Below are 15,935 nucleotides of genomic sequence, written 5' to 3'. Positions count from 1 at the left end.
CATTCCCCTGCAGCTCATGGTGAAGCCCACAGTGAGGCAGGCTGTGCCCCTGCAGCCCACGGAGGTTAATGGTGGAGCAGATCCCTACCCTGCAGCCCGTGGAGGAACCCACGCCAGAGCAGGTGGGTTCCTGAAGGAGGCTGTGACCTCGTGGGGGAAGTCTGTGCTACAGCAAGCCCCTGGCAGGGCCTGTGGCCCCACGGACAGAGGAGCTCCCACCAGACCTACTATGGAGCAGTCTGTTCCTGAAGGGCTGCATCCTGTGGGAGGGACCCATGTGGGAGCAGTTCGTGAAGAACTGTAGTTTGTGGGAAGGAGTCATATTGCAGAAGTTTGTGGAGAACTGTCTCCTGTAGGAGGGACCACACTCTGGAGCAGGGGAAGAGCGTGAGGAGTTCTCCTGCTGAGGAGGAAGGAGCAGCAGAGAGAGCGTGCCACGAACTGACTGCAACCCCCATTCCACTGTGCCCGTTGCAGGGAGGAGATAGAGAAAATCAGGAGTGAAGTTAAGCCTGGCAAGAAGGGAAGGGTGGGGGAAAGGTGTTTTTAAGATTTGGTTTTATTTCTCGTTACTTTATTCTGATTTGATTGGTAATAAATTAAATTAATTTTTCCCCAAGTCAGTCTCTTGTCCATGACAGTAATTGCTGAGGGATCTCTCCCTGCCCTTATCTTGACCCACGAGCCTTGTGTTATATTTTTCTCTCCCCTGTCCAGCTGAGGAGGGGAGTGATAGAACAGCTTTGGTGGGCACCTGGCATCCAGCCAGGGTCAACCCACCACACCTCACTTGTCATTAAACATCTCAGCTTTCTGAAATGAGCAGCATAGATACTGTGTAGTTGTCACAGTAAATTGCTATTAATGATTGTTCAAAAATGTGGTTTCTTCACCTTTTGTAGATTCTATTGTTAGATGAAGTTCTGGTTTGCTACTGTTTCTGCTCTGTGTTGGCATAAAAACCCCAAGGCAGATGTCAGAAGTCCCTTCAGTCCCTGAACTGTTAAGATTGATATGTATGGGCGTACAGACCTCAGGGAAGTTTATGAAACCAGTGAAATAAGGCAAAAGAAGGTCCTGCAGGAGAGGTGATTAGGTCAACATGGATACAAGTGGTTTTTTTGGGGTGGGTTTTTTTTTTTTTTTTGGACTGAGAGATCCCAGGAACACTGCAGAAGCTGTACCAAGCCTGGAAGGAGGAAGGGTTACAGGGTGACTGGAGAAGTGTTTCGTACTTATGTCAAGGAAGTATATCACTGACAGTGTCTAGCTGGGAACAGAGTCATGATCATTGTGTCTGGAGACAGGGGTTGTGGACAGGCACTGTGCATGTGATAGTTTTAGAAGTGCGAGGGATGACTCTTGTTTTCCATAGGGTAAAACTTTCGTAGTTTCAGCCATTTTATTTTATTAATGTATGCAAGAAGCAGAGGGGAAAATGTAACTGTTCTAAGCAGTAGGCAAGAAAAGAAAATACTTACATTTTGAAAGTGCATAAAAAAGAAAATTATGTTTTAGCTATATACACTAAAAGACTGCCTTTTGCCCAACCAGAAAAATTAAATAACATTAATTCTTCTGTTAAATCAGGAGTTGGGTGAGCTCAAATGAAAATCACCTGAAAAAACAGCTTTTGTGATGTAGTAGGAATGTCAGTCTTCATCTTTCTGCTTGGTGTCCTAGGTGTCATTCTTGGTGTAATTAAGAATACTTTACATTCTCATGGTTAACAGAAGAATTATTCAGAGAATAGTTTCCTGACAACTTGAGTCACCTGTCCATGATTTTATTCACTCAATAAAATGGCATCTTTGCTGCAGCCCTTTCTTACCTACTAAAGAGAGGAATGTCTGACAGCATTATCACTTTATTACACTGTAAAATTAGGATTCATTCCAAATTTTTACAGGCATTTGTGAGCTCAAGGTAATATTCTCTACTCTTGATTACTAATGTTGTGCTATGTCTTGACAAAGCATCCACAAGAATGCTGGCCTTCTGAAAAATGAGGCAACACAAGGCACTAACACTAGCTATTTCTCATGTTCCCATAGGAACAGCTTAGGATTTGCAAGATGAATCCACAGTAAAATGTTTTGTAAAGTCAAGAAGAGGTCTAATCTTGCTCCCAGTTCCCCAGACCTTTGCGTTTCTTACGTATTTGTCATTGTCCTTATTTAGCAAAATGACAGCACTCTGTTTGTTGTTATGGCAACCCTAGGAAAGGAGGAAGGCTTTTATGCAGTGCTGTTTGAGAAACAAGCTGTTGGTGCTTAGTTTCAAAGAACAGGGTTACAGATTACAGCGTTCACAAAACTTAGGGTTTTTTTCTGATACAGCACAACCCCATCTGGTACTTAGACTAATGTAAATAGAACTGGACTGATCGATCACTGCTGCTGCTAACACCTGATGGAAAGTAAGAAGGTAAAGCAGTCAGATGAGGAGGGGGGCACAGAAGTTGGAGTGACCATATAGCAAAAGGTGGACCAGGCAAAACAAATTCAGTCTCCACAGCCGTTTACTTGACTGATGTAAGACATCAGCTTCCTCTAACAGAAGGCTGGCATCACCACAGTAATGAAAAGTATTTGAATATTATTTATGAGCAAAGATCAACAGCGTTGGCAACAAAGCAGTTTATGGTTTCACCAGTTTAACTGTCAGTGTTTAACTGGTAGTTTTAACTACAAAGCTAGCTGGATGATTTTCTTTCAAGTTTACCTCAGGCAATCCCATGGGTTTCATCAGCATTTGACAGCATCTCCAACGGCACAGCTGTTAGTAGAGTCAACTTGCCCCTGTCCAAACATTAATAATTTTATCTTTGACCTGTATGGAGAGGGGAAGCTGTTCTGGCGCAAATAGAGGCTGGGTACCAAGATCCCTTTCAGAGCTTTCAGCATCCACTCTCCCAGTTGAAGTCTGTGGGTGCTTTGGAAGCTCAACAGCAGCTCTGAGATTCAGAGGCGAACTGTGGCAAAACCTTGCGCCCAGCTTCTGTCTCTGATGGTGGCCCAAGGGAAGTGCCAGAAAGAAGTCAGGAATGACAGGTGTGTAGGGCTGCTTCTTTCATCAGCAGCCAAAATCGATGCCAGTTTTAAGTGCCATAATTTTGGACTCAGAGGCTGGCTAGAGATAATGTTCAAAGCCATTTGTATCCTAATGAAATTCCTTGTGTTCAAGTCAGTTATTGAGAATGTGAAGGCACCTGTTTGGGACTCTAAATCTTGAGATGTTAATGCTTTGATAACAGTTGTGATCTTTTGGATCATCTAGGGTATTTTTACACTTTTCTTATAGCTCAAAAAAGGGATTTGTGCAGTTCGTGAAAGTTAAAAGTTTCAGTAATCTGTCAGGTGAGCTCTCTTGTCACTAATCCACTTTTACAAAGGCTTGGAAATGAAATCCTAGTGCAAGTTGAACTGAGTGTAAATTCCATGGCTTCAGAAGATCCATGATTTTACCCGCAGCTTGTATTAGTTGCTATGTTAAAGCATGTAGTGTGCCTGCTTGCTTAATGTTCTGGCAACGTATATTTTGGACAAAGAAAATATGGTAACAGTACCTTTAAAAGCACAGCATTTAAATTAAAACCTGAAGGTGATCTTGCTAGAATGTTTTTATTCCTTTTCGTTTGTAGGAGTTATTCTTCTTTCTTGTCTGTCTCTCTCTAAAACAGCATGTAATTCACTGATTGCTCTGTGCCTACTATACGAGAACTCAATTTAAACAAAACACTTTGAAAAGTAGTTCAGAGAGAGCCTTACCTTACCAGCAGGAGACAGCTCTCTCTTTGGATATCTTTGTCATATTAGTGTATTCAATTCTAACAGTAATATGACTAGTAATATGACTACTGCATTTCTTAGTTGTTTTATCTGTCTGTCTGTTTATCTATCTAGCTAGCTATTTCAACATCATACAAAACTTCATTTCTGCTTGTATGGCGAGAAAAACCCCAACCAAACCAGTGCTGCTGCCCATTTGTGGGTATTGTTCCTTCTTGTGGCATGAATGGTGGAATTTGTATCACATTGTAGTCAATTCAGGAAAACTGCTGCTTGAGTAACTCCAAATTTGTCTGCTGTGGGGATATTGCCCAGCTGCTTGTTTTTAATTGCTTCCTCAGGAAGGAAAAGAAAAAAAGAACTGAAATAGTTCTAACTGGTAGATTAGTCCAGACGTATCTTCAAAATAATGCAGCTTTTCATAGGGTTCTGCTATGTTACTTCTGATGACTCTTATTGTGGTTAAAGACACCTGTCTCCTTTTTTGCTTACTATCAAAGGTATCATCCCCAGAAAAGTGAGCTGTCTCATCCATTTTAACCTATTATTTGGCTTAATCCCTGGCAAAAACAGATTTACCTGAAGACATGCTCCTGTGGGGTGGAGTAGTGAAGGTAGAGGTTTGTGCTGTGTCCGGTTGGTTTTGCTACGAGGTTGGCAATCTCCAACAGGAGTGGTAACAAACACCCATTAACCCTTCAGGCATTACAGATGTTTGCTTAGTAAACATAAATTGGAGCGTTCAAGGAGCTTGCAAGTGACTCCACTGTTGCCACAGGAGAGGGCTTTATGTCTAGTTTCAGGAAACAAATCAGGTTTTTAAATTATAGCTACATAATAGATGAGGAGCCTTTAGCTTGTCAAATGCAGATGAATTTGCTTTTGAGTTCCGTGTCTATAGATACTATTAAGTGGTAACATGCAAGTAATAATGTTCTTAATAATAACTGTCTTCTCTGATGATTAAATCTGCTTACTTGACAAGAATGCTTAAAATGCAGATATCCTTTGATCAGAAACATTGTCAAACAACAACAGCAAAATGCTTATTTAAAAGAAGTGTTTATAAATAAAACTATTTTTTTCCTTTGCTAAAAGCATATGAGATTCTTGCAAGGAGATAGCTAGGTATTTTAAACATTATAAATTCCCTTGTCCTTCACACTTCCATTTAAAAGATTTTCTATCCCCTACTGCTTTCGTCTGCTGTGGAGGTTTCCAGCTTACCTGTTTTGGGGAACTTGAATCTCTTGCCAACGAGCAAGCAAGCATTCATTACCAGGCAAGAACGGGCGAGGCTGCGTTTCTTAATCTCCTGAGTAATTTGAGGGTTTGGGGTTTTTTTGTCACCCACTGTATGTTCAAATACTCTCTGGCATGCAATTTTTGAAGTTAGACCAGGTTATGCAACCAATTTCTAACAACATGACCTTGTGGCTGACCTGTTCTGGGCAGGAGGTTGGATTAGACACCTCCTGAAGGCTCTTGCAATCTGAGTACCCTAGTCTTACTTCAACTGGCAAAATAGATTAATGATGGAACAATAGCCTCCAAACTCTCACATAATAGCTCATGCTGGAGGTATAAGCACTCCTTTTTTTGCCAAAAGTAATGTAATTACTATCACCTTTACTGGTATGGACAAGCTAGCAATGAACCAAATAGTTGTGCTCTTAGATACACACAGATGGCAAGTGTGGGCATTCCTGCGGTTTGGGGGAGAAGTGCTGAAAGCTCGGAAAAAGTCCATTTGTATCTTTCTTTGTGTACAATGTAGCACTGTAGTTTTCCACCCCATAAATGCTTGTATTGTCATTAAGTGTTATAATAGCCCAAGAAATTTTGCTGTTCTAGTAGCAGATTTTATTTTAGCTGCTTTCCAACTTTTTAACATTGTGAGTGAGATATTTCATTGCTCAGTTAAGGACATCTTACATTTTCAACAAATACATTTAGGTTGGATCCTCAGTTGCATTTCTTAGGATTATTTTTTTTTTTTAATATACTTTCCAGGGAATATCAAACTCTACATAATTCTTTGACTGTGTGCACTTTCATCATATGGTGGCTAGGCTCCTTTTGCAAACTGCGTGTGAATCCTGTAGACATTCATTCTTTGGATTGGACTCATTCCTCAAAAATAGTGATCACTGGCCTTAAGTTGCCTTGGTTTTTGTGGCGATCCATCAAATGCCAGCAGTAAACAGGGAGCAATGCCTGAACACCAATGCAAGTAGTTCACTACCTTTTCTCTGCTCTGAGTAGCAATAAATTTTGCTGGATAACCTCTTCCTGTCCTGAAGTCTTTGCACAACTCTCTTTAAAAATTCTTGTTAATGTGTGAGAAGTTTGAGATTTCTGTTTTGGCATCTGGACATAATGTTTCCAGGAAGAAGGATAATCCTCAAGATAAAGCTTTCTGAAATTACTGTGTGCTTGCTTCAGTGTTGTGTGCTTTTGATAGAACAGTATAAGCAGGTGAAATAAAATTAATGCTTTGGCAACAACATTGGAAAAACTACTTATATGTAAAGGTTGTTACATATAAGAAATTTTCACCAGCCTGCTCAAGCACCTGTTTGACTAAATGTGCCATATCAGGTAAAGCAAATCTCCTTGGCCTGACAAACTATAAATCTTTGAATAAAGCAGGACCACACAGTCTGTTCATAGCCTCTACCAAAATAACTGGGCTAGTCATAAAAAAACTCTGTGAAGACCAGGGAGAAAAATCCTAGAATGTTTTCATAGCAGATTTGCTTGTCTATGCTCCAATTTAAGTCTGAAGCCATACTAAGTGTACTCCTGAATACTGTATTCTTTTTATTTGAGTGTTAGGAGAATGATGAGAAGCCCAAGTTTCCCCTGAGCTTACTTTCAGGTTATGCACAGATTACATCCTGAAAGAGCCTGCATCCCATTCTCTCTCTCTTCCCCCTCCCCACCCCCTTTTTCTTTTTTAATTTCCCGGTCTATTAAAAGACATTGTCATGACCAGATCATGGCAATTTTTCATGCAGAGGGAGCTGCAAATTGTGTATTTGGATAAAGGTGGTGTAGTCCATATTATTCTCTCTGGGTCAAAACCACTATTTCTAAGAATGGTGAAATGTTAATTTTGATGATGAAAAATATTGGGGAAAACTGAGACTGGAAAATCACTAATGCTGGAATTTGGGTAGGATACCTGTCTAATATGTCTATTTATAGTTGTAAATAGGTTGAGATTTAGAACATCTGAGTGAACTGACATCAGACTTGGGCTATAGCATTTCACAGTGTTTCAGCACGGACCCCGTTCCTCTTTGGGATGTTAGCTGTCAGGTTTCCATCAAATGTCCAGCTATATTACTGGTGGGGGCCTGTTGTTGAAAATCTTCCCCCAAATATGTGTCCACAAGTACCAGAGTAGTTTCATGGGGCTAGGTTTTAATAAAACCATTTGTTGATGAGGCTTGGCTTTATTCTCTGTGCCTGGAAGACCCTGATAACAATACTGTGCTATGTGCAGAGAATGTGTGAGCTTTGCCTGTAACAGCTGATTTAGGGTTTTTTTAATCAAACTTTGAAAGTAGACACAGTTGCATACTTCTGTAGTAGCAAGTGTTGTAATGTCAGCATCAACACCTATCATATTGCTCTGTTCTTATCTGTACTGGGAGTACTTCTTGCAGGACTGAGCATCTTTGCAGCAGATAGTACTGGTTGTGCTTTTAGCTTTCCACATCTGATTTGTTTGGAGATTACCCTTATTGCTGCTGAGATGTCTGTTACCATCTTCCTATCACTTACTTAAAGACTACCAATAAATATTTCAGAAAGGTATTCATCTGTCCTGCTCACATGGGCAAAACCTAGCGTTGTTCTGTAACCTCCTAATTTTTTGTTTTAAACAAGGATGGTAAATCAGACAGGGAAAAAATCTGTCTCTCCTAAACTGGTAGAAGAAAGAGATGATATATGGTGTATTTGAATACACAGCTTTCGTTTGTTTTTCCTGTGAATAAGCACGTTAAATGTTTATGTGATAACATGGATTGAAACAGAAGCAGTAGAAAAGTGAGACTAAGGAAGACACAGGCTTTAAGCATCATTATAAAAGTTTAATAAAAAAAAAATCGATAGTCTGTTGATACATGTTATGAAAAATGCCTTGCAGATTAATTTCCTTGAGCTGAGAAAGGCTTTAAATGAGTATATTAACAATTCTGTTTTCACACCTCAGTGAATTATGCTCAAATGATGCCCAATTGTTGTTAAACAACATAAAAATTTGATATGTTGTCAGTCCCACTGCACAAAGCAGTCAGTCCCATTGCACAAAGCAGCACAGTCGTTTACTCAGCCAATTTCTGCTGCAAACCCAACACTGGGGAATGGAATAACACAAACAAGGTAATGAGTTTTAAACTAATTATGAGGTGACAACAGTATAATTGAACATAAGATAATGAGTGGAAAACTAAGGTTCATCAAATGGTTTTCTCAACCTTAGAAATTACTTTTCTCAGACTTAAAAATTACTTCTCGGATTTATTGATGTAGATACCTTCTTGCCAACTGTTGAGTGGTCGAGAAAACCATTTCTACACATAGCAATGATTAATAGTTGACAAACAGCAATTTTTGTACAGCTTTAAATCTCCCATAAATTTACAAGAATGCGGATCTGTGATTATTTTCATATTTAGAGCATTTCCACTTGGTTTCACGATGTCTATTTTTTTATAAGATGAAGGCTTTGAAAAACTGTTTCCTCATTGTTCATGCAGAACTTCCTTAACCTTGGCAGAACCTTACCTTGAGAGGTGCTCCACGTGCTGGTGTGTTCCCTATGGTCCTGCTGTGTCAAGGAGCCCATGACTTAGCCCTGCTCACCTTTCTTCTGCTTGCCCTGTGTCTCCAGCTTCCCAAGGGGCCAGTGCAGCTCTGAGGCCCAGCTGCCCTGCTGCCTCGCCAGGGTCACTCCTCAAATCTGTTGTAGAGTTGCCAGATAACTGAAAGAGAGAAGAAACCCCAGGTCTGGTTTTCTTTTTTCAGCCACACTAAAGTCACTCTGAACATCAGTGCAAGAGTAGGTAAATCTTTATTTAATGCAGTTCAAATGTTAATATTGTAGCTAGCAGACGTAGGTATAAAGGAATAAAAGAAAATTATAACTACAGGCTTGCTCTAAGGCTGTGATTTTTGTTTCTTGTCATGATTGTAGTGCCAGAATGTTGCACCCTTCTTGTGGTCTGTGTTTTCAAGTCCTCTAGAAAAACCCTAGCTCTGATGCAGCTTCCATTGAAGAGAGTTAAACATTTTGCTGACGAGTGCTAATCCATTACTTAAACAGCACGATAAGTTTTACCCCTACCTTCTAAAACACTGTGTGTTACCTGTGCCTAGTTCCTGGATGTGCCAGTGTCTTTGGGCAGAACGTGATGGAGCCATCTTCTGTCTAGATGGTAACGGAGCTTTTTTTTGACTATAGCCTGTATACCTTTAGCTGTAGACAAATCATTGACCTCTCATGATCTTTTCTACCTGAAGTGTATGCTCGAAGCTGTTTACAAGCAGCCTGTCAGAAGGAATTGATGTGCTTTGATTCATGATTAAAATGTGACATGAAGGGTACCCAGGCAGAATTTTGGCGAGCCTGTAGGCAGGCAGGTTATCGTGCCTTTGAGAGAGACCATGGCACTTGTACGTGATGGATATGACTACGAAGAAAGCCTTAAGGCAAGGGAAGGGGCTAGTGGGGGGGGACATTTGAGCAGCAGTGAACACGCGTCAGCACGGCAGCATGTTGTCCCTGCTGTGGCTACAGCTGTGCACTGGCAGCGGGAGCTGGGGGCATGGGCAGAGGGGCTGCCAGCTGCAGGCAGAAACACCCAGCAAGGAGGAGCAGCGCAGAGGCTGGGGAAGCTGTGACCACCATTGTGTGTGTGTGTGGCAGGACAGTCCATTACGCTGCTATTCAGCAGCTCAGTATTACAGTGTTTTCTCTCTCTGAAATGACTTCGGGACTATTTTTGGTTTGAAAAAAAAAAACAACAGAGCTTGATGTGTTTGGTCGTCTTCCCCTCTCTCTAAAAATGCCAAATTAAAAGATTTAATTTTTAATTAAAATGCTAAGAAGTTTTTTTTATGAGGTTGTTCATAAATAAATACTGTATTTCTGGATTTTCTTAAATCTTATGTATATTCCAGACACAGATTTCTAGTGTCTTGATAAACTGCATTGTGCTATACTATCCCAAATTATCTGTAAGAAATGATGACTTCATATTACATAATTTTTTAAATCATTTTTTGTAAGTGTTGATGACAAAGTTTTATCAAACAGAGGGCTTCCAACTTTGTCAGAAAAGGTGGTGGTAGTTTTGAGAAAGGTATGTTTTTATAAAAAGTCCCAAAGAATTTAAAAAGATGCCCAGCATACTTCCTCTCTGAGATTCAGACAGTCCATAAATAACATCTCATTGAGCTACACTTCTAAAAAGGCCACCAGAGGAGATAAGACTCAGTTGTTGGGGCTATGAGTATGTGTCACGGAGAATTTATTATCTGGAGTGCTTCTCCAGTTTCTACTTTACACATTTACGATACCGTTAAGCCTTGCCATTTTACTGCAGTTTTTGGTAACTTCAGAGAAAAAGGTAGCAGTTGTTAACAACAGAGAAGAGATATAAATGAAGTATTGCTCTTTGACATGAAGCTGTACTCGAGAAAGAACTTACTGATTTGGATTTTATTTATGTACAAGTATTTTTACAGCTGTCTTCTACATGTGCATATGTTCCCGTGCCTATTAATAAGAGACTAGTGCTTAAGTTTGTGAAGCATAGAAAACATTGCTCCTGTCTTACTGGTGGAATGGTTGGACAGACTTGTAGAGGAGTGAGTGATATGGGCAGGGGCAGAGCTCAGGCACAACTCCCAGTCCTTGGTCTGAATCAGTCTCTCCCATGACACCAGGTTTATAATCAACAAAATGATGGAGAATCTTCCAGGGAATTAGTTGTTCTACAGCGAAAACATTTTGTAATCAGTAATATTTAAATGCTTTGTTTTGTTTTGTTTCTGTAGGAATTTTGTCTGCTGCAGTGCTGATTGTTTAGCTTTGGAAAGATTGTACTGATTAAAACTTCTTAGTGAATGTGTTCACAGCTATGTCTGCATATCAGAGCAACTGCTTTGAAAACGTTTCCCTAAAGCCATCCTGATTTCAGGTCCATATTACTAAGCAATGCAGTTCTTCTTGTTCAGTGGCTTATATAATCCCAGAAGGCATCTGGAGCATGTTTATGTTAAGTCAACTATGAGTGCAGATGTACAGAAGAAACATGTTATTTACAAAGAGCTGAGTATGCTACTTGCATCAGTCTGATTTAGATCTTTTTTTTATGACTTCCTTGGGTGTGAAATATAAATGTCGTTAATAATGAAAGCAATACCTGGTGAGATTTGTGTTCAAGAAATAAATATGTTGGATTTTTTTTTTTTTTTCGTTTTAGATCCATTTCAGTTCGTCACCAAAAGTGAACCTGCAAAGGAACAAGCAGCTCAACCAGCTTTAGCCCGGAAACCCACTGTGATCCGAATCCCAGCTAAACCCAGGAAATGTAAGTTCTTCTCCCAAATTGTCTGAGAAATCTCTGTCAGAAAGGAATTTTAACTGGGACTTATTATTTACTAATGGAGTTGCTGTTTACTAGCTATACTTGCTGCCAAAGGAATCCTGTGGTAAGTTTGACAAGATGGAGGAGCCAACCTAAGGGCTGTGGTGGGAGTGAGAAACAGCTGGGAGTTGTGTTCCTCTCTCCCTGCCTCCTAGCTACCTCCTCTGGCTCCCTCCCTTGTGCTAAGTTTGATGTCTCTCAAACCTTATGGTGCTAATACATATCTGAGGTGAACAGGGGGTGTGTGGGGGAGCAGGTCTAAAGGCTGGCAGAGAAGAGCTGGAGACCCTTTCAGCAGAAGCAAGCTTGTCTCATCAACTAAACTGTATCACTGAGCTGTACCTTTAATCAAATTGATTTCTGTTCTGGCATCAGCTGAGAATATTTTAATGCTGCTCCCAAGCTACCTGGATGCCAGGCCCCTACTTGTCAAAGGAACAACATTAGTGTATTAAACTTTGCTTCAAACACAGCTTAGTTGGGATGTAAGCATAGTTTTCACAGCTCACATCAAAAAGTTCCCTTGACTCTTGTTAGATTTGAAATCTGTGGCCATTTAAGCAATACTGTTTTGGTAGCAATGGAGGGAATAAAAAAGGCATGTGAGAATTTGGATGCAAAAACTTGATGTGTTCAATTTTGTGTCAAGGTCTTGACTGTAGTTTTCTGACAGTTGCCATATCCCTAATGCGTTCCACCTCTAGTCTTTTACAGCTTTACAAATTATACTGACAACATCTCAGCGCAGACATCAATCAGAGAGCTCCAAGGTCTTTGTGCTGATCATTGCATGCTGGAGTACATAATTGCTCCTGTTTAGCCTTATGTTTTATCCTTAAAGCTTAGGAGGAAATGTCACAAGATACCTCTTAAAACTCATATTTCAAAATCATTTTTTACTACACTGAGTAAGTGTAGAGCCAACTTGTAGCAACTAGATGTCCAGGTGGCTTTTCTCCTAAGACTTTCTCTCATTATTTCCTGAGCTCCCTTCTCCCTCACCCCACCATCCCAGTGCTACAATACTGTTTTCTTTACCTCTGCGTATGTGAGAAATGCAGTGGAAATGATTAAAAATGCAGAGAAGACTGAAGATAAAGCTATGAGAAGAAGTCTTTCTGTTAATACCTGATCATAAATAAAAGGCTTTTCCCATTGGAAGAATATATTTATGAACTACTGTAAAGATTCCAAGACATAATTCTTCTCCACAAAGGAAATAATAATTTCCATTTAAAAAAAGAAAAAGAAAACCACTCAAAACAAAACAAATGACCTCACAATTTGTTTTTTCCTTTTCTTTTTTCCCCCTCCCGAGCTGGATTCGCTTTTAGACTTGTAGCTAACCGGTCCCTTGCTGCTCTCTGGTGGTAATTGAACTTTCTGCAGGAGACTGCTGGTCATCCTGTACTCGGCTGTACTTGTCAGGAGGGTGTGAAGAACTGCTTTATGGGAGGCTGTGGCTGCAAGATTAATGGAATGTGGAGGAACAGAAGCAGGTTTTAAGAAAGCAGAGTAGCTTTTTGTTAGGTGGGAGCTGCTGCAGAAATGTAAGGTGTTAAAAGTTAAGAAATGAGTACAATTGGGCCAAGGTAGAACATGGATACAGTAGGATTTACTTGGTAAGAGGGACACATAACCTCAGTACAAGCGGTCCTTCACCGTCGTGGGTATGGAGGGAGATTAATTCTGGCAGGAACCAGCATGAACCAAAAAGGAAAGTTCCAATAAACCAAAAAGAACCCTGCCAAGTACTACCAAAAAGGGAACAGAGCTGGATGCTTAAGAACTTGAATTTCAGTAAAGCACTCATTGACCATTAGTATTTATGTCAAGATGTAATTAGAAAGGAAGCTTTAAAATTCCACTTCAGTTATTACTTTTAGAAATCGCTGAAAATAACACCTGCCGCCTTGTTCTTGGATTTGGGGTGGGATTTTTTTTCCTTTATTTCCTTTAATTTTGGTCTGTAAAGAGTGAAAGTGAGGAAACTAGGCCATCCGTGTATATATCAAGATTTGAAGTGGTGTGAATGAATAAATCTCTTGTGCTTTTTATATATCAGTAAGGTATGATAAGAGGAGATTTCTTTTGCAGTTACTGTCAGGTGTTGGCTTTGCTTTTCATCCATCATACTACCTTAGAAGAGTGATGAACTTTGCCAGCGTTTTTTTCCCTGTGCTTGGCCACTGCTAACACTGTAGCTGTGGCTGGCTCCTAAGAATAAGGGATTTATTCTTGAACTGATCAATTTTTAAACACTTTAGATCATAATAATGCAACTGAGGTGTTAAAAACAAACAATACTTCTCCTTTCTATGCATTGTTTCTTTGTTGAGAGTACTTTTCATGAAATGAGCAACTGAAAGTTTTCGTTTTGATAGAATCTCCTTGGGTTTTGTCATCAGTCTGTAAATGTCCAGGCTGTCTACACATATTTTTTACATAAATCCAAGACTGGCTGGAAGTCAAAGAATGTTAGTGTCTGAAGTTCTTTGTATGAAATTAATTTACTTGGGATACAAATACATTGTAAACAGATGGCAAAGTTCCAATATATAAAGACAAAATGATGGGTAAATATGTTGGCAAAACCTGTCCAAGTGCTTCCCAGGTTTTAATGGCAGAGGTGTTGAAAGCAGGTATCTAATTAGCAGGCTTTTGTGTTCTTTATTGTGGCTGAGGACATGGTCACTCTTCCTTAGTAAAAGCCGTACTGTTTCCTCTTCCATGTGCTAGATTTGCTTAGCTCCTTAAAGACTACCAGGGAGCTTCCATCTCTGTTTTCTTTCTGTCACCCTGAATTTTGTAGCAGGCAACAGTTTCTCTTCTTGCCTTTACCTTTCTGGAGATTTTTCCATCCAAGTCTCCTGATCTTTCAGGGTTACTTGAAATAACCCTCAGCTGTTTTCCAGCCTGAATGATATTCCAGGAGCTGACAGCTGAAAAAAGTGAGCCACTTTAAAAATGTGACTGAGAGATGGTGATGGTGTTTCAGGGTATCCAGTAATGAGCTTGACATTCCCAGGGGTAGAAACCCTTCTGCTAGTCTAATATTATATCAACAAGTATTGCAGTTGAAACTCTGAAGCCCTAGGATAACTTGCTGGTGTCCTGAGAGTATAGTGAAGATCCAGTACGCAGGATGGGAAGTACTCCTGAAGTCAACCTCAGAGTTGGCAGTGTTCCCTTCGTGTCCCTTTTCTCTTCACTAGCCTTTAACTGGTCCTGCCCATCGGCTGCTCTGGCTTTGAGGAAGGAAGTTGCATTCACAAAAAAATGCCCCAAACCAAGGTGGATTCCCTTACCTATTGTTGGTCCATGTAAAAAAGCTATTAATTAGACTTTAATTCGGGAACTTTTTCCTTTTTTACAGCTTTAAATGACATCCCACATAGCCCTCCACCGCTTCCTGCTGAAAAGCCTATTGGGAACACCTTGAATATCACAGTGGGAAAACCCGACAGTGCTGACCTAGTAAAAAAAGTGGTAAGTTAGAACTGTTTTCCTATTACAACTTTGTCTGCTTTGGTTAACAGATCTCTTCTGACTCTCAAGCATTTGTAAAGTTATTTGAAGGACCAAAGGATGAAAAGGACTACTCAAAAATATAAGGCTTTTTTCTTTTAATTGTGTTCTCTAATTTAATTAGGTAATTTAGACTGCTTCGGTTCTCAAAAGCACTTTGTTGATTTTAGTATACTTTGATCACATCTATCTTCAATTTTCTGTATTTAGCAGCTGGAATCAGGATATTCTACAATTTAGTTTCAAAAGCACTGCAAAATGGTTCAAATCCCATGAGATTTACATAGTTAAATATTGTCAAAGTCCTTTATAAATGTTTTTGGGGTTTTTTTTTACCTTCATATACACAGTACCTCTCAGTGTCTATGCTAATTTCCAGGTAGGGAAAACTTTCCTGTAGATGAATGAAGCTTGCTTTCTTTAGCTTTTTGCTTCTAGTTATTTTCTACTGGTCCTATCAGAGCCTGAGTAGAACCATCTATTTTGGAAAGTAAGGCTCTGCTCCTCACTCCTGAGCACATAGTAATGGTAGACTTTGTAGCTGTGTATCCTATATGCCCTTTGAGACAGATTTACAAAAGGCAATTAAAGTAAACCAGAAAATGACAGTAGAATTTCCAAATACTGAGTGCTGTGATGACAAGAATGGCAGAGAAACCACAGGCAGTAAAAAGATCAGATCAAAAGCCCTCACTAGATGGACAGCTGCCAACAAATGTCTTTGTGGCTACCTCTAGTAACAGGATAAAGAGGTTTTTAAATGCCATGATTGAAGAGGCTATTCATAGAGGTCCCATCTTTTCTAGATAATGCTGAAAAACTAATTTCTGATAGAAGACATTAAATAACATTTTATACAATGCGACCTCAAAACTTCTACAATGTCATCCAGGTTATTGTGACAGACATGTAAGCTTCAGAGGATTTTTTTAAGAAAAAGACTGCATCA

At 39.9% G+C, this 15,935-nt stretch overlaps 1 protein-coding gene across 8 annotated transcripts in view; it reads left to right on the top strand.

Annotated features, from left to right (window-relative positions):
* The window catches only part of SH3D19 (SH3 domain containing 19), an 89,437-nt gene that overhangs the window by 55,813 nt on the left and 17,689 nt on the right, over positions 1-15,935 (top strand). For all 8 annotated transcript variants that reach the window (XM_080407453.1, XM_080407451.1, XM_080407452.1 and 5 more), the window contains exons 8-9: positions 11,294-11,401; positions 14,835-14,947. In XM_080407453.1, coding sequence (XP_080263579.1) covers positions 11,294-11,401; positions 14,835-14,947 — 221 coding nt within the window. The remainder of the gene's footprint in view (positions 1-11,293; positions 11,402-14,834; positions 14,948-15,935) is intronic.

Source organism: Falco punctatus (genome assembly GCF_963210335.1).
Source record: "Falco punctatus genome assembly, chromosome: 1".
Classification (NCBI taxonomy): domain Eukaryota; kingdom Metazoa; phylum Chordata; class Aves; order Falconiformes; family Falconidae; genus Falco; species Falco punctatus.
Note: the sequence above shows the minus strand (reverse complement) of the source record. Positions and strands in the feature narration are given on the sequence as shown.